The sequence below is a fragment of the Empidonax traillii genome, unplaced genomic scaffold (genome assembly GCF_003031625.1).
Source record: "Empidonax traillii isolate 1590-97213 ecotype Southwest subspecies unplaced genomic scaffold, ASM303162v1 scaffold315:size618497, whole genome shotgun sequence".
Taxonomy (NCBI): Eukaryota; Metazoa; Chordata; class Aves; order Passeriformes; family Tyrannidae; genus Empidonax; species Empidonax traillii.
The window spans coordinates 454,985-479,072 of record NW_020955508.1 but is presented as its reverse complement, the minus strand read 5'-3'; the positions used below and the strand labels follow the sequence as shown (position 1 = coordinate 479,072).

Here is a 24,088-nt window from a genome sequence, read left to right as displayed (position 1 = left end):
ATTTTTCAAGTTCCATACCACAGAATTTCAGGTGATTCACTGCTGGCCACATTAGTCGTTCTGAGCTCATGCTGGTTTTGTCCTTCAAAATAGAATTACACACTACAGATATTTGTTTGCACTTTTATTGATTTCAATAATAAATGACCTCAATAATATACATCTCGGAAGGCTTTGTGCAGAGTGCTTGTCATCATTCAGCTTTCGTGGAAGACAGGTATGCTTAGACCAGTGTTAGTTGCTTCTGGATAGCTCCATTCATGCAATCTTAAAAGTTTCTCTGTACTAAATAAACTAGCTTCCTAATGTGTGTAATAAAGCTGTTCAGGACTGGCTTATATTGCTATGATTTTAGCTAATTTAAATCCCTCTGTAAGAGAGAGGGAACTCATGCCTAGATAATGTATTGTGTTCCCTTTTGCAGACAGAGACATTGTGTGATCAGTACATGGCTGAGCCGAAAGCTGGTGAAGGATCTCCAAGTCCCATTGCACTGTCATAGCAATGTGGTACAATTGTGGGCTGCAAATATGAAGCTGGCTTTAACTGATCAGGGTTACTTAGTACAGAAATCTCTTGCCTATGTTATGCAAAAATGGAATTTAACTTGCATATTCATGTTATTAGCTCAAATTATATCTAAGAAACGGGGAAGTAGGAATTCATTACTCTAGAGGAGCCAAATTCTAATGTCCTAAAAGCTGTCACGCTTCTTTTGGTCATTTGTGTTCCCTGATGCTTGTACAGTCCAATGCTTTCTATTTACATACCTGTTATTATTACAGTTTAAGCCTTACTTTTATATCTCCCTAGTTAAGTAGCAGGGCTGGCTTTTTTAATTTAAGTAAAAAATTATGTAGAGGGAAATAGTGGTTGTGCAAAACAGAAAAGCAGCATGCCCACATACAAAAAAATAGCCAGCCTCTGAAACTTGAAAATCTTTCTCTCTTTACTGTCATGCTTCACAAGCTCTCCAAAAGGCATAATGAGGAACAAAGACCTTTCTTTGCTGTGTCCCTAATTTTTTTCTCTGCATAACATGCCATTTTCAGATGTGGACATAGAAAATGAAGCTATTTTCACTGTGTTGTCCCTGATGACCTATGTTTATTCAACTACTTATATCTTGTTGGCCAAGATAAATTTCACCTGAGGCCAGCATCTGCTTGGTAATTTGTCACCTTTTCTTTTTCATGCCCCTGAGCTGTTTTGACAAGAGAGGTTTTGCAGGCTCCGTCTTGGGAAGCACCACCAGCAGTATAAAATGCAAGGAAAACAATGTAAACTGAAGCTTTGTGAAAATAGAGTTGTGTAATATGGCACTGGTTAGTGGCTGGATGACAGCCATCCTTGATGGCATAAATTTAGTGGCATGTGTAACTGCAAAGAACAAAGGAGTTAATCAGCCATAATACCGTATATAAGAAGCATTACTGTGTGCAAATACGTATTAAAGTTTTTGCCATGAAAAACTTTTTTTACTCATTTTAGGTTCATTTTCTGTTGTTAAGTGGCAGGGAAACCAAGAAATGCATCTGACATTCAAATAATTGCCCTGGTTGCAGCACTTGCAGCTTTTTACAGAGAAAATATCATCCAGATGATAAATAAAAACAACTCCTCCTCACATTAATGAAGCACACAATAATGAATTACACTATTTCACTTCTGTTGTCTATTCTTAATTTACATTATGACATGGAAATGCATTTTTTTCTTCTCAGCTTTATAGAACTTATTAAAAATGTGGAAGGCTTTTCTAGTAATCATTAGCAGGATACAGCTTGTGTTTTGCCTTTAAGGAACTTTGTTCTGACTTGGGTACTCCTGCACTGCAGAGAATTAGTGTTCTGTCACTGCAAAGTGAATTGAGAGCTCTTCAATGTATCCTGCATCCTGCTGTACTGCTGAAGTGTGCTGATCTGTACTGGAGAGGTGGAGACAGTGTGAGGTAGCAGATTAGTTGTCTTCAAAGCATATAAGATGCAGTGGTCTGGAAACCCAGCCTTACAGAAAAAGCCAGGTCTCTGTGTTCTCTCAGTTAATATTGTGGGGTTTCGTCTTACTTTTCTTTTTTCCTCTCCTGAAGGCAGCAGTCCAGGATACAGACTGCCTTGCATTTGTTCATGACTGATTTTGTACAGGTTCAGTTCTGAACGCCAGTTCTCTGCAGTATGAAAGCTGATAGGCTAAAGATCTCTTCCTCCATTTTCCAGTTTTCTGTACCTGTTTGCAGATGGACAATTTCCTTTTGTCCAGTAAAGCTCAATAGAAGCACTGTAAATGCTACCTACCCTCTAGTCCTTGTGTCAGTGTTTTCAGAGTTTCATCCAGCCAACTGGAGGCTTTTTTTTTTTTTTTTTTTTTCCCAGAGATGGAAGATAAGCTAGTAGAAACAGATGACATGAACATGATCCTGTGATGTGCACAGCAGTTTTGTGGTACAGTGGCTAATGTACTGCTTTCCTTTTTACAGAGGTTTGTACAAAGTATGCACCTTTTAATGTGGGACTGTATGTTTGCAAATGTGAGATTGCCAATCCTTTTGCTTGCAGTCCCTTTAAATGCTCTCTCCTCCTGCTCTCGGTGTGCTAAGCAGAGGTTATCTCAGCCATGTGCACCAGGGTGGCCTGTGGTCCTGCAGTAGTTGTTCATGAGGGTACGACCCAAAGTGGCCCCTGCAGAGAGGGAAGTCAATGTGTGTGCATATGCCAAGAAACTGAGCTCTCGTTTCCTCTGGAAAAGGTGGGCCCAGCTTCTTGCTCCTCTCAATCCCATTTTGGGTTTATCTTTGTCATTTATAATGTCATCTTCATGCTTATTTTTAGTTTCTAACCTTTCTCTATTGAACTGTTTTTACATTTTAATTGGCTATATCAGGAGACTTGTAGCTGATTAATGTTTTCCCTCTGCAGCTGGATCATCTAGAACAGGCATAAACCTTTCCATGCCTCATTTACTTCCAGTTCCTTTTCAAACAGACATGCACTGTTCCTGGACCTTCCTGTCTTTCCTCGCCTCCTGTCAGTGTCTGTTTTACCTCTATCTGGATGAATTCATGTGCCAGCTGTGCATCAGCATGTCATACTTTTATTCGTGCAGCCAGAAGTTATGTATGAAACCTCCCTACATTATCAGTAATGACAGCAATACTCAGGTGACAGCTTTTGGCAGGTAGATTCTTACCTGAATTGTGGTAACAGTTTCAGTACTGCTTCCTGCTAAATGAGGGTCTTAAAAAAATGCCTAAGAAGACTGATTTCTATAGCTTGAACATTTGGTGTTGAGCAGTGAAATAAGGTGACTATAATTGTTTAATTCTTTTTCTGCATAGATGAAAAAGCCACTTAGAGTCAGGCTGTTACAAACTAAATCTTCCTATTCCTTTCTGGTCTGTATTTTATAGATGAAACAAAAGTCAGTTTTGATATGCTCTGTCTGTCATCCATCCCAAATACTAATGGTCCGATTGTCATGATTTCCCTCTGTCCCAGCAGGTCAAGATTAGAGATTATTTACTATGACTAGATATAGTTTAGGTTATTAGAGATCATTTACTACTGGCATATTGCATGTGGTTTCTTCAGAGGTATGAGGGCAACACAGTATCTTGTTCTACTTCATGCATTTGCACAAGACATGATTGTCAGCTGATGCACTTATGATACAGTTTTCAGGGTATGGGGATTTAAAGTTTGTGCATTGTCATGGCAGGTTGCTGGAGAAGTTCCTTCAGATTGAACAGAACGATATGTTTACAATTTAGTGGAGGATTAGGTTTCAGGCTTTGCATTTGCATTTCAATTAAAAAAAAAAAAAGTTGTTCTCTGTCTAAGACTGCATAGCTGTAACCAACATTTCTGAAGCTGTTGCATTTGCTAATCCCGTGGGAAAGTGCCAAACTTGTCAGTTTTTATAAATTGCTGTCTTTATGACAGGAAACTGGGAGGGGAAGGGTCTTATATCTGAATGTAACAGCAAGGAGAAAACAGGGACGTAAGGACAGATATGTCCCCAAGTCACTATTCTCTATGGCGGAAGCAACACCCAGAGCAAGCATCGTGCTGAAAGATTGGATGCAAGCCATGAGAACTCTATAAGTATCCGGTAAATGTTTTGGCTGGGTAAAGAGAAGACCTCCTGGAGGACAATTAAAAACTTTTTTTGCTTTGCATTGTTTCTTTTCAGTGCTCTCTAAACATAGCAACTATTTTTATATCCTTCGTGGTGGTAATAAAAAGTGTTCTTTACTTCTAACTGAACACGTCATCTGTTGAGAATGCTATGAGGATGAATGGCAAGACATTGTCAACATGGTAGTGAGTCATAAATGGGGGTTCAGTCATGCTTTTTGCATCTGGCACCTCAGGCGAGACTGGGGTTCCTAAAAGGTTTCAAGATGGTTCATCCCTAAGCAGAATAGACTGGCTTAAGAGCTTGTGATGCAGAATGTACCTCCTGGTCTAAGCATCCGCAATGGGACTGTGAGTAGTTGCCTAAACCTTAGCTTCCACTGAGGTTGTATTCACACTCACAGTTGACTTGCTGGTGTGAAATATTGTTTAATATGACTGGGAGTATTGAGGCATGTGTCTGAAGGACTACAAGTCATGCCAGTGCTTCCAGTTGCCTTTGCTTATTCTCTAAAGATGATAGGTTAAAGACTACAGTTCAAGCCCAGTACGAAATTTTTAATGTGGTGCAAAAAAAAAAGTAGTAAAAATACATACTTTGTCTAAATACAATAGTTTTAAAATTCAAAGCGCTATAAAATAAAACTTTTAAAATATTCGAAAGATTACATTGTAGTTTTTGGTTTGTCATTTTTGGTTTTTACTCCTGGAAAACAGTTCTGTTATAACCTGTAATTGTACTGGCCACAGCAAATACTTTGTTCTATGTGTTAAATTGCTTGATGAAATGGGAAGGAGAAATGGGCATGACTTAGTCCTTTGGCAAGGCCTGTAAAGCTCAGATGTTCTTGATGTGGCAGGTGCTTTAACTGAATATTATGAATTGTTCTTGTAAAATCACTTTCTAATAGATGTCACACTTTTGTTTCCCCCTATTCTTTTGCAGCAAGTGACGGGCAGAAGTTTTGGTGAGAAAGATTTTCGTTCCGGATTAGAAAACGGCATTCTTCTGTGTGAGTAAGTAACCCTTACAGTTTTGAGCCTTGAATATAATAATGACTATGTCCAATCATTGGTTTCCTTTTGAGAGTTTTAACATTGTGCACACTGGTATTTCACTGCACTATCATATCAGTGCTAAAGCTGTTTTTATGGTGAGGACTGAAATGTGGATTAAAGAATACAGGTTTTGCGAAGTGCTTCCCTCATTCCACCCCAGCTCCTTAGCTGAGTTGTGTAAAGAAAAAAATGTTTGCTTTTTGGTTTCCTTTTATTAAAAGATGGTAATCGCAGATTGGCAAATGATGTTCCACACCTGCCTGCAGATGTCTCTGCTACAATGAGGCGTTTTGGACGAACTCCCAAGTCTGAACACTGTAAGGAGTTAGCCACCTCAATGCCATCAAAACACAGCTGCTTTTATAGTTTCTGGAAAGGTTAGGCATCCTCCAAATTTTACCTAAAGGTGTGTTCGAATGATGTGTTTAGTAATTTTTGGACAAGAGACACAAGTTAGCTTTTGCATATTCCTCTCTGTGGTTTTCATAGCAAGTTTTTAGGCAGAGTCTTCCAAAACCATGTTGTAGGTTTAGATGCCAAAGCTGGTGACTTTAAAGAGCAATTTGGAAATGTGCCCTGATGCTCTTAGTCCTTTGAAAATCATGTTGTCAGGCATTTGGGAGAATCTGCTGATCTGAATCACCTGCATGGACCAGTTTCTTTCCCTGGATATGCATGGTTGTCACTGAAGTTGATAAAAGCTGTCTTTGCACACCAGAAGGATGAAGCTTGTGCAGAGCTGAATTCATACGGAAATTCATAAAGGAGATCTGAGATGTTTAGCTGGACCATTGCAGCTATTGGATAGGTCCTGTACCATGAAAGGTACTGGAACTTGGAAACTGTTTCCAGCAGTAATATCCTGTAACTAAACTCTAGGTAGCTTACCACAGATTTGAAACCTTCTTGTGTAAATACTGTGGTATATCTCACTAGTGTCATTAATCAGACAGCTTGAACTTTAAGTGTTAAAAGGGAAAAAATATAAAGGAAATTATATGATTATTTTGATTGTAGTTGCGTGTCTGCTGAGGAGTGTTTTTGGGAGGAGGGAAGTAGTTGTTATTGTTGATCCAAAGTTATGTAACTCAGAAGGATCACGTAATTTACTTCTTTGTATTTAAGGGTTGCCTCTTGCACAAGATCTCTCTCCTCCGTTGGGGAAGTGCTGTGTGCTGAATCACTTCACAGTGCTCTTTAAATGTTTAGGTTGAATTGTGTTGCATGAAAAGCAAGAGATAAGGATTTCAAGATTAGATTGAAATCTTATCTGCAAGTAAGCAGAGATAGTCTGATTTAAATGCTGTAAATCTTTAAGATGGAAAGCATAGCTAACTAATGTTTTGCTAATGAAGCTAATAAATATGTACTTCTTAGAAGATCGTGAGCTCCAGTAATATGCGGGTCAAGGAATAGCACTTGGTTATACTACTGAATTGTTCTGTGATATTGGGCAAATTGCCCATCCTCATTTACCACCTATGGATCAGTGCAAATCAGCCTGAAGGGATCTATCTCCTCAACCCCAAATCTGAGAGGCCATGATGTTTGTATTGTATCCCGCTCTTTGTTGGTGAGCTGTGGTTAGTGAGTTAAACTGTATTAGGCTACAGAGCATCAACCAGAGGGCTATCAGTTTGGCCTTCAAGCTTGGATTTCTGATGATGAACAAACCATGGCACCAGCAATAAAAGTGTGCTCCTCACTGGTTCATGTGTGAAATGGCATAGGGCAAATCTCCATCTCTATCTGTAGCAGATGCCTTATGCATAGTAATGCCAGGCCCCCCCTCCACTTGATCCCAGTCTCTACGTCCTACACAGCCTACAGACTCAAGCAGACATCCCCACGCTGGTTATAAATGATTCATTCACATCTGGCAACGATCCATATATTTTAATAAATGAAAAGTAATACAACTGTGCAATGCCAAAAGCTCAGACCATCGGGATGAATGTGTTGTGGGCCACCATCCTGACTAGCGGAGCCACAGGCAACCACAAGCCTCGCACCTGGCTCTCTCTCAGTGGTTATGCTGTGGCTGGCATCTCTATAACACTGTATAGTCATATATATAGTCATATATATGACATGCATTCAACTGAGGAGCATATTTAAACAGTGGAGAATGCTGTAAAGCAACAAGTTGACAGATGAGAGCAACACAAGCCCTTTCTTCTTTCTGGCTGTTTAAAAGCCCACTTGTGCAGTTGCCGAGACAGTGCCAGCTCTAATTGTTCGTCCAGCTGAGCTGAGAAGCCAGTGACTATGACTTCTGTTTGTCTGAAATGACTTCAGGGTTTTTTAGCATAGCTGTCTGACCGTCATTGCAGATGGTGATTTCAGCAAGGGGCATCACAGTGAGGGGGAGGCAGTTCTTGCTTCATTCTTGCTATGTGTATTATATTCTTATACGCAAAGACTGAGGAGTTTCCTGCCTGTGTTTCTGCATGGGTGGGCAAATGTGTCTTCCTGGGGTCATGGTGGAAAGCTATACGATGCAGTAATACAACACCAGTAGCAGGAAATACCACTGGAAATTTCATCCCCAATTTCCGCTCCAGCACATGTTCAATTCTTCTTTTTTTTCCCCCTTGTTACATAGCTTTAATATTTAGGTTTGACCCAGATATCGTACAAAGCTAGAGGAATAAATTAGATCTGGTTGTTGCAATGCTTAGGTGTTCCTATTTTATGGACTCAGGCATCTGAATGAAGGTTAATTGCAAAAGAAAAAGCATATGCTGCCTCTGTCTGCCTGCCCTGCTGATTTGGGTGGTTCTGTTGGGTTTTTTGAAACAGCAGGTAGGGAAGTTGAGGTTGCTTTTTTTTTTCTAACTGTGCAACAATTGCTATTACTAAGTTTAAAAATTACTAAAAAAAAAAAAAAAAAGATCATATGTCTTCTTGCAGATTTGCCCAGTTGTCAAATTGTTACTGCTCTAATATCCTTGTATGTGCATTTTTAAGGTTTTCCCCTTCTTCTAGCCACCCACCTCCCCTTGTCCAGCTCTGCTACTGCAGGATTCCTTCCTTCATATTGGGCATTCAGCAGTTAAGAGAGGTCTCTGTAGGGATGTGACTTCAAAAATCTGAGTTAATTACTTGCTTTGATATTACTACCCAAGGGGGATATGTATATCCAATATATCTGTAAGAACTTCTGACACACAATTTGGATGGTATTTTCTCTCAGGCTTTCTCTGGAATCTAGCAGTCCTGCCACCCTGAAAGTTTGTATTAGTGGTAATGAGATTCTAATGTCAGGAATAGGACCATACCATAAAGATGAATAACAATAGCAACTGGGATATGGATCCTGGGCAAAAGACCTTAAACAACAAACTAAAACTGAATCCAGTTTTGATATTAGCAGAAATTATTTGGCTTTGCAGTGGAGTCCAACAGCATCTTGACTGTGTGTAATACCTTGGGTTCTCTATGTGGAACAGTTTAGCTGCATGTCTGGTTTATGTATGTATGAAAATCAATTTATAGCAATACATGCAGGCATAAAAAAATCTTTGATTTTTTTGCAAAGCTGAAAATTCTAACAAATATTTAACTGCATACTTTGAAAAGTAATAACATACACATATAAAAGTGAAAGAGGACCAACGGTGTGTGGTTCAAGATGGATGTCACTTGCATATGCAGCTCTGGATACCAACTTATGGGCACCTTCCCAAACTTTTCTTTGTTTCTTAGAGACATTTATTTTGTATATTAGCACATGGTGTTATGCAGCTTAGTAAAATGTGCAGAAGCTATGCTTATTCTTTGAAACTGGGACTCTTGGACTCTGATAACTTTTTTATTTTTTGAAAGAGCAGATACAAAGGTATTTTGCTGCTTTTAAGTAAACATGGTAAAATTGGGTACATACAGTAAACTAAGGAAAAAGTTTTACACCTTTTCTCATGTAGGATAATATATAGGAAAGGCAGTCCTCTTCAGCTGTTCACGTTAGGAATATTTGCTCTTAAAAAGTACAAGAAAGTTTTTAGGTTTGACTTTTAAATAAAAAAAGAAGGCGAGAAGTTAGTCATGCACACAAATTATTTTATTAGTATTTGAAGAAAATGTGAAGTGTGGCTATAAACCTGAGAGAGCTAAAAGTGATTGTGATCAAGAATTACTTAATGGAATTTATCATTTACTTTTTCATAAGAATAATTTTCTTTTATAAATAAGAAATTCCCTTAGCTTGTGTTCTTCCTGTCACTGGTGATGAATGAGCTGCTTTTCCTCACAGAGCAGTTTCTTTAGAAATGCATCATCTAATGCATCTGACGAAGCTTTGGGCTGACATGAATGCTGTTTTCAGCAAAGGGCTGGATATGTGCCAAATTCAGTAATGCTATGGAATGATAAATCCTTTGTATTCCAAGTCAGTGATACTTAGAGGTATGGAGAGTGGTCTTCCCTGTATATATGATGTTTCAGTTTTTCTTCTTGCAAGTTAATGTCACTTATGTTACCTGGTAGAGGAAAACAAATACTTGTCTTTGTAGAATTTTTCATATATGTCATTCTGCTTGTCTGTCAGGGGCATGAGCCTGGCATCAGTTCAGCACTTGGCTGGGTAGTGTACAGAGGAGAAGTTAGTGGATGCCCTTGCACTTAATTAGTGTTTTGCTTGACTTTCCTGTTCCTGGAAACTAAGAAGGTATTTGAGTTTCATAGGCATATTTGAAGTTTTGGATGTGACCCATGCCTTGAGGTGAGAAGGAACTGGTGTTCTCCTGTGGTTTTCAGGCTCTATGTTGTAAAGCCAAAACATTATCAGCATTGTGAATTTGGCATGTCTCCAGTTTTGAGAGACGGGCCCCAAGGCTCATTAAGCATTAAGATTTAGGTTCATGTGAGGACATTTGAAATAGTTTTATATGAATACAGTGTTCTTAAAGTTTTACTGCTGTGTTATAACGAAGAGCTATTTATTAGTATGGTTTAGGTATGGGGTCAAATATAATGTAAACCCTAATGCCCAGCCATGTACATGAAAAGAGGGGCATAGCCACTGAGGGGCATGCTTGAGTACAGGCAGAACGGCCTGTCTTTATATTTATGTTTTTTAAAAAATGTATTTCAGCAGACTAAACAGTAGAGTTTCTTCAGTGATGCTTGGTAATTGACAGGGCGGGAGACTGTGGAACATTGACCCATTCAAATGGTTTGTTGCTCAAATGCAAGGCAAGGCAATCCTGTGAGAGATTTCAGCTTTCCAAGAATGTATGTTTAAGAAATTGTAGTCAGTATGTACTTTGGGCAATTATCCATGACCGTTGCTATTCAGTGTAAAACTATGCATGAGTGGTAAATGTACAGGTGCATGGGATGCCCTTTATGTCATCACTTCTTGTGATGGTAAGTTCTGTATGAATAGCTTGTGAAGTTCTTTATACACAATCTTCACTTTTGCCTTTCTTGAGCTGTTTTGCAAGGCCCCTGTCTTGTTCGTATTTTTAGTCTTTGGCAGAGCAAGACCCATGCAGTCATATGTTCGGCATATTGTTTTCTCAGTGCTGCTTATTTGCATAGGTCTTTATTCACTTTGTATTTATCAGACTGGACTACGAGCCCTTTATAGGACAAAGTCAGTTCTGCCCTGCTTATTAAAAATGCAGGTTGTTCATCTAAATCTAAATAAATGGTGTCAGGAGCACCATTCACTCAAGAATGTTTTCTCAAAAATCTTTTTGTGACCTCCAGATCATCTCTATATTTTGAAACTTCTTTGCCACTTCTTTTGCAACAAATATTTTGACTTTTCATTGTTCACTGTTTCAGTGTGGTTTGTTTGTCTTCAAGATTAGTAGTGGACTTTTCTTTTCAACTATCTGGCAGCATTTTAGAGCTGCCACTAGAGCATGAGTTTAAAAAGTGTGGACACTGAAGCTGTCTGGGCTACTAATTATCAAATGCTGAAAGGCTGCTTCTTAGAATGTAAGTCTGTAAAACTCAATTTGAACAGAGAAATGTCTCTGTGAAGGTTTGCTGTGGATAGATTTTCTGAAACTCTCAAAAGTGAAATGCCCTTTTACTTTAGGATCAGATCATTAGTCAGCTTTTCTTTTTATGAATATGATCTGTTACTTGAGCAAAGGGCTCTCTTGGATACCTCTCCCTCCAGCCTGGATTGATCTGTGAATACACATCACTTCAACTTTTCCTTTTTCTGTTTCTGAAGTTAATTCTCTTAAAGTGCTTCTCTTCCATTTCTTCTTAAAAACAACGTCTTTTTGCAGGCTGGGTCTTGGCAACCATCCTCTGAATATTTTCTTGACTGACGCTTTCTTGCAAGAATTTCATGGGCAGTTTATTGGTGCTTTTCATTAGATCTTTTATCAACTGTTGCCTGAAACGCCTTCCCTTCCTGGCAGAAGTTTTTCAAATTCTTAACTTGTGATAAACAACCCCAGAAGGGTCTAATAAGTTAGTCACACAGTGGCTAGTACTGATTTCAGCTTGTCTGTCCAGCTGTGGAGATACCTTATCTCCTGGAAAGCCAAGCCTTGGGACAACACTAAATAAAGCAATTGATTCTTCCCTTACCTATCAGAGCTGGTTTTTATCGGAGGAAGGAAGTGACCTAGTTTCTCCCTACAAGTGGGGATAGAGCAGCTTTCCACTGTGCCCTTTGGTTTCTATAAGGTAAGGCAGGAAAGGTTTTAGCTTCTATGCAGTGTCTTACTCTGCTTAATTTAACAGCTAGTTACTGGAGAGTCCAAGCCAGCGCTTAGCACAGGGGAAAGGAAGGAGGGGTGTGTGGTTGCACCAGGGGAGATTTGGATTGGATATTAGAAAACAATATTCTCATCTACTGGGTTGTCAGGCATTCAAATATGCTGCCCAGGGAAGTGGTGGAGTCACCATCCCTGGAGGTATTTAAAAGATGTGTGCTTAGGAACATGGTTTGGTGGTGGACTTGGCAGTGCTGGGTTAACAGTTGGATGTGATGATCTTTGAGGTCTTTTCCAACCTTTATGATTCTATGTTGGACTGAAAGTGGCAGGAGAACTTTGGGAAGTGAAGAACAGAGGACTGTCCTGACTCAGGACAGGTACATACATGCTAGGGGTGGTGAGCAGAAATCCTCACTGAATGCCTGAAGGGTCTGAGAATAGATCACGTGTTTATGTAGAGACTCGAGTTTTGTGGATGGAGCCTAAAGATGCTTAGTTTTATCCTGATTTGGGTTATTGTATTTTGGGTGTTTGGTAGGATTGGGATTGATTAGTTGGGGGTTTTTTTCCTTCATCGTATCTTTTAAGAACTATTTCAGCTGTATTGCTTTTTGTCTTTTACTGCTAAAAAGTTCCTTGAGATTTTATTCTCTTCCCTCTGGTCATGTCAGAGAAACACTGGCCATATCAGGTACCAGAAAGTCTCAATGGAAGAAGGATTTTTATCTTTCTGGTCTTTCTTATTTCCTTCCTGTGCCATTCAACTTCTTGCATAAGTAGTTGTTAATGCTCCAGAATGATTTCTGTGAGAAAAAAGTTGGCTGAAAGCTAGAGTTTTAAAAAGTTTCAGTTTTGTTTTGCCATTTATCTCCAAAATGTCTTCTGGTCCCCAGCTACAAAAGTCCAAAGCCCAGCTACTAAAAAGGGCAAGCTTGCAGAATGTATCTACATTCTCCTTTTGAAAACAGTATGGAAGGACATTGCTTTATGGTTTGTTTCAACCAGTATTCCCTCACCATATGGTATCAGACCTTACATTAGCAGTATCTTACTGAAGGGGAAGGAAAAAGGAGAAAATAATGGAATTTTTAAAATCATCCTATTTTGTTATCTCTTAGGTAGGACTGTTTTGTCAAACTTGTCCCATTCACATCTCTTTTTCTAGACGCAGGAGTATGAAAAATAGTACTAATACCTTAAAAAAACCCCAAAACACCCCACCCCCCCAAAACTTCCAAACAAAAAAACCCGACAAAACCAACACTTTTATCCAACTTCAGCAGTTCCACTCTGACTATTTGTATAATAGTAGTTCACCAGCCTTGGCATAGCAGAATGTGGTACACAGTAATACAAAGGGGTTGTATTGTTCTTTAGAAGATGCACATCCACTTGAGGATTTTCTGTGTTTGAAGAACACAGCTGTACAAAAACCTGAACTAAATTTGTGCTTGGGAAAATCTGGACTTGCAGCTGGTGGTTGTTTGGGGCAAGACTGGGGTCTTGCATTTAGATTAGGAATGAGAATGTGTTTGCCCTAGATGTCTTTGTGAAGAAGAATATACTTGAGCTTGGATGATTTTTACTGCACAAGAAAAAGGACTGCTTCCTTGGAAAAAAGAGTATCAGACAGGGTCAGCAGGAGCTGGAAGGTACTCAGAGAAGCAAGTCATCTTTCAAAGTACCTCAACTCAGGACCTTTAGGCTTCACCTCTGTCTGAACTGGTCCAGAGGGACTGTGGTGTCTTCCTTAGACTGAGTAGTGTTACTAAACTGGCCAAGCAGATCAGATGTCTGAGGCAGATGATCTTACTGTACCATCAGCTAGGTGTGTTTTTTGAGAAAGTGCCTTCCTGCTGCAAGAATGGGTGATAAAAGTAACTTGTCTAACATGATCTGGGAATAGGGCCTTAAATGTATGTTGTAGCAAGGCTTACACTGATTTCCTGTCCTCTGTTACTCGTTATCAAAGTGATATGGTTAAGTTTTGTAAAGTAAGTAAATGCTGGGAAAAAATGGCACCGAACAATGTATATGTGCTTCAGCTGATGTAGAAGCTGATAGGTTCTACATTGTTCCTATGACACTTGTCCTGCCACTGCTTTTTTCCATACCTTTCTCAGGGATTGCGGAAATACAAATATATTTTTAAAGATTGGATTTAATGCCCTAGAACAATGCATTCAGAAAGATTTCTCATGCTTTTTTAAGTTAGCAAATTTGTGATTCTAGAAGTATTTAAAGTTGGTGAGGTGCTAGATTCTACCTCAGGCAGAAGGCAGGAATAGTACAGCAATCTGTGTGAGCTTGGGTCACAGGGTTTTTAACTTCAAGAAGATCAAAAAAACACCCCCCAACTCCCAAAAATGTCAATCACATTGGGCTTGTTGCCTCTCCTGATATATGATGGTGTTGGAGATGTGGGGGCTTCAAGTGTGTAATAACATGGTTACAGTTTAGGACAGGTTTACTAACTATGATCATAGAGAACATTGAGAATAGCATCTCCTGCTCTGCTTCCCTGTTCTACCCAAGTGATCGCAGACACCCCACCTATATATTGTTTCGGGGAGACAGAAAAAGCAAGATATGAAGAAAAAAAATGATTTCAACGTTCACAAAGCCAGATGTCCACCCTGGGGGGGGTGAACTCCCTCATGAGCTTGCAAACTGCCACAGCCCTATGGAATCAAACAGCAAGTAACATGCTGCTATGGAGAGATGGCTCTTGGTGGAGCTTTGAGGAGTGGCACAATCCTGTGTTATCCTAGCTCAGAAGTAGGGAGTTGGAAACAATCACAGGCTGTTAGCTTTTAACTGAAAGGAATATTCTTATAGTTAGGATAAACTTCTTAGCAAGATTTCTCAAATATTAAATATTAATAACTTCACTACCACAGTAAGCTGTCAGAAGAGTCTGCTCTTGTGTGGAGACTATGTCAGCACAAAGTGAGGTTCCTCTCTTCCATAGTGGCTATTCTCATTTTTAGAGAGTTTTAAATTTAAGTAGGCATCTTTGTTTCTCTTCAAACACCTAGAATTTGAAATCAGTGTCTTGACCTGATGATTTTCTTCCCAATGGATGGAACCGGTTGAATTTTTCTTATAAGAAAAGGTGTAAGGTTTTTCTCCTGGGCGAAGGATGGTGAAGACACAGTGTTTGCTGCGACAGGAGTTTATAATTAAAATTCCCCACTTTTAGAGGCTTGGTCAGTTTTTGAGTATTCTAGCAATGAGCTGAGCATGTGTGTTCCTGGGTGGCGAGGAACTTGGTTTTGGGGGGTTGCCAGTCTTTGGACACTGAACGGCGTTCAGCTGTGGTATCACGGGCATAATGGTGTTTTCACGATAAGATGGGCTCCTCTGGACTCCTTTTTTATTTGTCTTCTCACATCTCTGATTTATGGGGATCTCCATTCTACACAATATATGCAAGGAGGGCCTTTAATTTCAGAAAAATAGACAGGCCACCCATAAAGTGTGCATCCTTTCTCACTTTCCTGCCAGACCTGGATGCCTTCTGGGTTTCTGCTCTCAGGCTCTTCCAGGCATGATCTGCCTGTAGGCAGTGAAAGCAGGCTGACATGACACAATTCACTCAGTCTGTCTGGGTCACTGATGTGATCTAGATCCATTTAGAATATAAAATAAATATTCTTGAGATACTGTGCTGTGGATATTTTCCATTCTAGTCTTTCTGCATCTCAGTGATGAGTGCTTTTAGGAGGGGAGAAAGGGGAGACTCTTCTAGCCATACTGAAACCCTTATGTGCTGGCAAAAGCGTTTGATAATTTGAAATTTTGTGACTTGCCACTCACAAATACTCCTTTCTCATAACAGGTTGCTGAATGCAATAAAGCCGGGATTGGTAAAAAAGATCAATAGACTTCCGACTCCCATTGCAGGTTTGGTGAGTATATTGAATGGAGGAAAATATTTCAGAGCTGCTTTTTGCACTTTGACTTTATGACTGTGTGATTCAGAGAGCAATTATTTTTGTAATTTGAACTCTTCTAACCTAGTAAACTCAGACAGTCCCTCTGAAATCCGAACACTCTGAGTAGTCACCTTAAGACCTTTTAGTCTTTTTTTTTTTTTTTTTTTTTGGAAGTGAGCAGTATTCAAGAGGCAGGGTGTATTTTTAGAGGAAGAAAATCTTCTTGGTTATATGTCATTTTCCAGTTGTGGTGCTAGCTTTCGAAAAACTGGAATGCATGCATTAGAAGCCATCACCACAAAAAGATAGTTTTTAGAAAGGAAGAAAACTGTACTTGTGTATTCTGTCTCATTTTCCTTTTTCCCCAAAATACCACAGTCTGCAGATAACATTCATTGCAGGACTATCTAGGGAACTGTTTCATGTTGACCTTAAGAGCAGGGAAAATGTTGGTCATAATCTGTTATAAGCAAGGCAGACCACAGAGGATGTGCTGACAGCTCATGGGGTGTCAGGAGCACTGGGTGCTCAGGAGGTCACCTCAAGTGGTGGCACAGTCTTGTGCTTGCTGTTGGGGCAGAAAGAGGGGGTATGAGTGGGTGTTGGGTCTGTATTGATTTTATCTTCAGTTCTAACTGGGAATAAGAGGATTCTTGAGCAGGTGGCCATCCTTGATTTAGACATGGATCCTTTCTTCTCTGGCACTGCTCACATTGTAACTTAGTTGTGCAAGATTCAGAACCTGTTGATAGCTTAAGTTAGCATTCCTGTTTATAAACCATGTTAAAAAGTTTCAGTGTATTAGAGACCATGTTATATTTCATTTTAAATTGGTTCTTTCACGTTATTATATAGCCTTTGAGGCTGACATATTTCTGCATGAATACTGCCTTGCCTGGTTTTAGGATCTAATTTTTGATCCCCACCACCCTTTCTCTAAAGTTTCCTTGTGTGCCTTTCTTTTGCCTCTAAAACCCATCTAGTTTTATTCCTTTGCAGTCCTCTTTGAAAGGAATATTTGATATAAACAGCTGCAAAAAGTACCAGTAGTGCAGTTTTCTTTTCCTTGGCTCCCTTTCAGGAAAGACTCAATTTTTGTTATGACTGTTTTAAGAAGATGATATTGAATTACATTGGGTTTTTTCCTTATTCATATGTAAAATCCCAAAGGTAAGGTGGTTGTAGCAGGAGGGACATAGCAAAAAGTCATTATATGTGTGTATTTTTCTCATTCCTTGAGGTAAATGTCTCTTGCAAAAGCTGTATCATCAAAAACCCAGTTTTCATGCTATTAATGATATGGCAGATCTTTTTTGTGTTGTAGGGTGTCTTTATTATCTCTGTACCTGTGTCCTCTGATTCCCTTTAGTAACTACTTTTCTAAATATTTTTCCTAATAAATAATTAGGCTATTAAAAAAAGTTCACTGCTTCTGAGTTCTTGAACATTACTAATGGATGTTTTAATCTACTGTTCTGTGAATAAATTGGTCCAAACAAAACAAGCCATCAAAAGTTCCCCTGGCTTTCCAAAGTGTCTGGTTCCATACCTGCTGACTTTTGTTGCCATTTTTAGTTACAGTGGTGAGTAAGTGGCTGTTTTAAGGATTGCATGTGAATTTAAATGATCAAGTGTTTTAGTCTGTTATGCTTAGTTATGGTGTATTATTTTAAAGTACAGACATCAGGAGTATATCTGAGCACAGAGTGAATCTTTTTCTGTTCACTTACACATACCATGTCTTTGTGTCTGAAAAAAAAATTAAAATATTGATACTGTAGCCCAGAAGCAGTTATACCTCCTAGTAAGACCATATATGAGAGACATTATTTATTGTCAATTTTTCTTTATTATCTTAGTTTTGGTTGGCTTGGCATGGTAAATAGTTACTTCTTTCCAGTTACTTCACCCCAGTGAGTGTGATTTCCTCCAGTACAAATGGAAATGCTTTGAAAGCTTCAGTACCTTTTCTGCATAGCATGAGATACATGCTTTTGAACTCCTAGATACTGTTTCTGCCTAAAAAGTGTAACCTAATTATTGTAACAGAATTCATTTTTCCCTGGTAACTGATAGAATAAGTATTTAGTTCACTAGTAGAGACAATACATACATTTTCTTTTTTAGAGTTGGAGCTAAAACTTAGGAGTAATTGTGAAGTACTCAAAGTGCCTTTTGTTTTATCTTTAACCTCCAGGGACACAAACAGTCATATATTATGTAGCTCTACAAAATGCCTAGTTGAGTCTTATTCTCCAGATGACAGTCTATTTTGCTCCTTTGTTATTGTAAGGAAAAATTAAGAAGTATCCTTTACTGAAGGAAAGTAACAGTGAACTTGAAGCCCATAACAGAGAATGCTGAGGTGTTCATCTGGGATTATGATCAGGTGTAAAAATTTTGCCTATACTTCACATTTGAGTGACTTCTCATAGCGCTGTGAAGTATTATGTATAACTGGTCTGGTGTTGATAGATTGGATTCTTCAAACTTTTCCTGGCATTTAAAACTAGATGAATCTGTAGTTACTCTGAAATTCTCACCAGTGAGTTCCTCATGTGGTTTAAGAGGGAATGGTTTATTTGCAGGTCTTGTATACCAGAACACCAACCATGTAAGTAAAATTTATTGGTTACAGTGTTGTAGTGTTAAAGTAAGAATTTAAGGATCTGCACACCACTATACAAAGCACACAGGCTGTATAAATACACAAAGATGATCTTTGTCTAGTTGCTAGTCTGAATCAGGATGTGGATTGTATGCAGCATTACATATGGAATTACATATGTTCAGCTTGGCAGGCTTGTTTGTAATTTGCTTTGATCTCCGGAAGTGCCGACTGTTTCTGTTATCACAGCAGAAATGATACATTGCTTTAATGAAAGAAAATGTAGGACCCATTGTTTGGTATTCAGACTTACACTATTAAATTTGATGAAATGTTTTCTAATTCCTATTCAGAATTCATTAATCCCAAAAGCTAATGCTCCCACCAAAAAGCAAATTCACAAAACATCCAAAGAACATATTAGGCCTAGGTAGGAGTAACAGACTTTGCTGAAAGCCTTGTTGCCAGACGAAATTTTCTCATGTGAGAAATTGATACTGAGCATCTTTGTTTTAAGACTGTCAGCTTTCCACCAGCATCCTTTCAAGTATTTAATTGTAGAAAGCTGGAAAAGTATTTTGGCTGAACTATTAATTAAAAGACCATCTGAAGCTGCAGAAGGCCTACAAAGATGGATTATTAGAGTACAACGAATATAATTAAGTGGTTTTTACAAAACCAGCGATTTTTTTCAGTGAATTGCTGTTGGTTTCTTTCATTTTGTATGATGTTGTGAACACAACTAATTTTTAAGGTTTCTACTAATTGCAGTTTTGTGCAGCTATGCTTATTACCTCTCCTACAGAAGTAAAAAATTACCAGCATCACAGATAAGCTTTGCTCTACAGTGCTACCACTGTATGTTGACTATCTTTTTCCCTTAAAAAAGATTCTAGTTTTTGCTTCCTGTCCCTGAATAATGTCACTCCGTGAGAAAAGAAAAGGTTTCTGCCTTATCTTTTGTTTGACAAGGTTTAGGGGAGTTTATAGCATTACTTCAGTTCCTTGAACAATCCCCACAGGAGCTCAGACACTTACTTCAGAGGCTGTGTGAAAGATTCTCACATATAATAGTAGGAAGTATTCAAGACAAAGATGGAGACATGAACTCTAGCTTGGATCTTGGCTCACATTTCAGTACTACTGAATAAAAATCTGTTTACTGGGGCGTTCAGTTTTCAGTTTGCGTATGGTCCTCCACGTTGTGACATCTATATGATTTAGCACTGGAAAAAATAGCTCTGCAAAAGTCACCTGGTTGCATGGTTATTGCACCCAGATGAACAGAACTGTAACGTGCTGTTTAAGAAAGCTTGTTCCTTTGAAAACAAGGTTGTTTTTTTTTCTCTGATTATTTTCCTAGGAAGTTTCTCTTGGCAAAGTGTTCTCTGGGAACTTGTTATTAACCTTATTAAGAACAGCTACCTGTCTGCTGTTACTGGTAGATTGCTCTTAGGCTATAAGATTGCATAAATTACAGGTTTGGGGTTTTTTATATCATACATTATCTCAAAGTCATTTCATCATTCTATTAGGTTCCAGGAGTTTGTGCTACTAATTGAGTTCAGCAAATGAGATCTTGTTTCTTCATGCAGATATAAACCTCAAAATAAAATTACAAGACCCAAATAAAGTATAGTGTATTTCATAGAGTTAAAAATAATTAGCAAAGATAGAGAAATACAAAGAACTTTAACTGATGTGCATTCTTTTTATCACTCTTTGCATTCATACTTCCTTGTTACTAATTTTTTTTCTTCAAAAATTTTCTTCTAGGTTTTTTCTCTTAAATTTATCACTTTCCCTTTAGTTCTAGCACTTTCTGGAAAGAGCCTGCTCCTGTTGTAATATATAGATTCATAATGCATCACATTTCTGTTTCGTTGGTTTGTACTACTACTCACTGCTGAACATATTCATTTCCCAGAACAATTGTATTCATAAAAATGTCTTGCTGTGTAAGTTGTGGTACTTGTGAAGTAAACGGAAGCCAAATTTCCGAACTATCTAAAAACAATAAGTTCTTGGCACTTGCATCCCAAAAACATTTTTGTGAATGTTGATGGAAAGCAAAGTGTCAACAGTGGAGGAAAACGCTGTGCAAACCATTCTGCCGTGGTTTGTGTGAATCTTCCTTGCTAAATGGTAATTGGTTTTTCTACACCTTCTGTGTCTGCCTTCAGTTCTGAAATCTGAATATTTGACTAAAGCAGTACTTAGGGTCTGGCCAGTAGTTTGGAGCAGCCCTGTGTGCCTTGGCTCACCACATACTAGAATATACACTGAATCTTTTCACTAAACCAATAGTATCCTTAAAAAAATAAATGGTTCACATAATTGTCTTTTTATGCTTATGTTGGTGTTTTTTTTTTTCTTTTTACTTCCCAGGCTTTCTATACTCTGCCTACAAATCCATTTTTCATTTAGATTTTCCTGCCTATTTGTTTTGATGTCATCTGAGCTGGACAGAGCTACCTTATAAAATTCCCCTTTAATGAATTTAGCTGTATGTTATGTACTCATAAACATTTCTTCCTTACATGAAGAATACAAAAGTAAACTAACAGGTGTTTCTTAACCACACTGTTTGTAAACAGAGTCTGTGTGGAACAATCTGCAGTGAAGCTGTAGTTAATTTGTCGCAGAAGAGGAAAACAGCCATCAGTTCAAATTTGGCAGGAAACATAAAGGAAACAGCATTGGGGGGAAAATGAAATGCAAACCAATAAAACCTAAAACTTTACATGGAAATTCAGCTGGGTTTTTTTTTTATATTGGATTGAAGGGTTTTATTGCTTCCAATTAGTCATACAAATGCTGTTCAGAAAGCATTGCTCTCTTCCCATTTAGAGATAAACTACCGAGTCAAATGCAAAACACTATGCTGGCATCTCATTTAGTATTTTATTGATTGAAATGTGTGTGCTTACTCTGCTGTTTTGGGTTTGGCTCCAAAACTCTCATACTTTTGATGCTGGGAACTAATCATCAATCTGACAGCAAATGTGCTGGAGACACATTCCACTACTGCATTGGGTTCAGCTTGTGTTGTCCAGGCTTCCAAGTTTACACTTTAATCTGATGTATGGATGTAAGAGAGGCTGCAACAATAGGAAATAAATAAAAGACATGAACTATAGAAAAACAGACAAAACACCTTGTTTATTTGCTTTTGATGGTCTGAGTTGCATTTAGCTGTAATGCACACCCTCAGAGAAGTGAGTTTAGCTAGCTTCTAGTAGTCTTCACATTCACCATCCCTCAGTGGTTCATGAGCTGTCCCTAACATCCATGAGCAGTCCCTTCTGTCCTCAGCTACCAGCTGGAGTGTTGCCTTTATGATGTCTGGAGGTGAAACTTGAAGTGAAGGCACCTTGTTTGCTACCAGATTGCCCATTATTGATCCCTCATAGGTTTTTGTGGGTTTCTTGCACCACTGGTATCAGCCAGAACTCAGCCAGGACTTTGGAAGACCAACCTCACTGCTGGCCCTGAAGTCCCTTCTGAATGCTTCCTTAGTGCTTACAGTGCACTCAATAAGCTAAGCTGTTTGTTGGCTGAGACCACTCCTTGTCATGCTAAGGATACTGGCCGTTTCTGCCAGTGTCAAGGAATTTGCCCCTTGTTATAAGCTGAAGCCTCTCATTTAGCCCTCAGAGTGCCCAGAACAGTTTCCTTGTTGGGTGAGGATGGCACCGGCTCAGATGGGTGAAGGTTTGCAGGACACAGGTGAAGGATGGCTGTGATCCATAGCTGCTGTGGATGTATGCAAACTTCACCGTGTTGTTGAGACCCATTCCCAAATTAGACTGGTTAGGATTCAAAGGTGTAGCAGTTTCACAGTCAGCTTAAGCTGTGCCCTGAGCCTGCTGAGCTCTGCTGCGGAGAATGTCAGGACTTGGTTTGGCCAAATGCTAATAATATGTGTAAGCTCTTTGTGGCAAGGATCATCTGCTAGTCTGTTTTTGTCTAACACCTCACCCCATGAGTCCTGCTCTGTAGCCAGGACTCCTAGACAGTATGTTAGTACAAATAATAAATAACTGTTACAAAAATATCACAGGCATTCCTGTGTCATTCACAGTCTGGTTTTAGACTGCTCTCCCAACCACCCTGAATTTAATCAGTAGGTTTATAATTAGCTTTATACACATTGAATAATTTAAGATGTTAATATGCAAATATAGAGGTACGGGGAGCCTTTTCTGTGTTAAGACCAAGAGAGGATGGTCACTGCAGTGGAACTCCTTTTTTGGGACTTTGTTTTATGGAGACACTCTTTTCTTGGCCACCCTTAGCATGCTTTAGAAAAAAGGCCTTGATTAAAAGCAAAGAGTCTACCTGTTTTGGGGCTGTCAAGTGACTCACAAAGATGTTATTTATAAAATAATACAAATAAAGTCTTAGTGTAATGTGGTTTTTTTGTGTTTTTTTTTTTTTTTTTTTTTTTTTTACATAGGAAGTTTAATAAAGGGAAGGATTCCATGGATAACATTTGAAAATGGCAAAAAGAAAAACATTACTGCTGAAGCTATAATGCTAGGCAGCTGAAATGTGAACTTGCTCTTATCATGGCATTAACCTTTACTATAAATGACAGTGTCTTTCCTTGAGTTGGAGAGGTCAGCTGGAGCTCATTTTGTACCCGTGAAAAATGTAGGTTGCCGACTGGATTAATTGTTAGATTTGCTTTCAGATGCTAAAGAGTCCTTCTACAAGTTCAGCCATGACTTGCATTACATTGGTTTTGCAACTCTGACTGAGTATTTCAGAAATGGCAAACTTTTGAAGAATAATCTCTAAGCATCTGTAAGTATCAAAAAAATGATAGTTTAACAAACAAAATGCCATTTGCCATATAATGGCAAATGAAGTGAAGTGAAGAATCCAGTGCTGTCCTTGGGCTGTTGTCTTAGAAACAAATGGCCTTCTGAACAACAATTTATACTCTTCGGAACAAATCCCGCTATTGAAGCTTATGACTACTCTTAATAGCTGGGACAATACCATGTGCTCTGGAGCATCTTCAGGAATTTTCAGTGAAGGTGTTGGATGTCCTATGATGAATGTGGCACTGTTGCAGTTGTATCCAGGCACCTGCAATTTTTAGGTGTCTTCCATTGCAAAACTGATTAGTTTACCAATGAGGATGTAAAAAGAAGCACTTAGCTGGTGTATTGTATCTGTTTAGGCCAACATACTTAAAATAAGCAGAGCTATGACTATTCATGCCTTGAGGCTAAATTAAGTATCAGGTTTTGTCCTTAACAAGAAAAACTGGACGAGAGGTTATGGTTGCTTTCAGCTGCTCTGAATTTGGCTTTCCTACACCTTCTACCATGACAGCACCACCACTCATATGGTTATTGGCTGAAGTGGGCAGCTGATCTGGCTTAAAAATACCCTTCATCTTACAGCAAGAGCAAGAACACAGGCAGGAGGGAAGGAAAAGGCTCACCAAGTTGGGAAAGAAGGTGTCATTTGATCAGTTTAAAGTAGTTCTGAAACTGCAGCTACAGAGTTTAAACTTAGATGCACTCCTTAAGGCATTGGCCAAAAGCAAAGGACATAGGAACCTGTGAAAGTCTCAAACCTTACATCCTTGATTTAAAGGTTGTCTGTATTTAAAACTATACTTAGTAGTACTCTCACACCCTAATT

At 38.8% G+C, this 24,088-nt stretch overlaps 1 protein-coding gene across 2 annotated transcripts in view; it reads left to right on the top strand.

Annotated features, from left to right (window-relative positions):
• LIMCH1 (LIM and calponin homology domains 1) overlaps positions 1-24,088 on the top strand; it is a 180,426-nt gene that overhangs the window by 63,485 nt on the left and 92,853 nt on the right. For both annotated transcript variants that reach the window (XM_027891281.1, XM_027891282.1), the window contains exons 2-3: positions 5,080-5,150; positions 15,723-15,792. In XM_027891281.1, the coding sequence (XP_027747082.1) occupies positions 5,080-5,150; positions 15,723-15,792 (141 nt within the window). The remainder of the gene's footprint in view (positions 1-5,079; positions 5,151-15,722; positions 15,793-24,088) is intronic.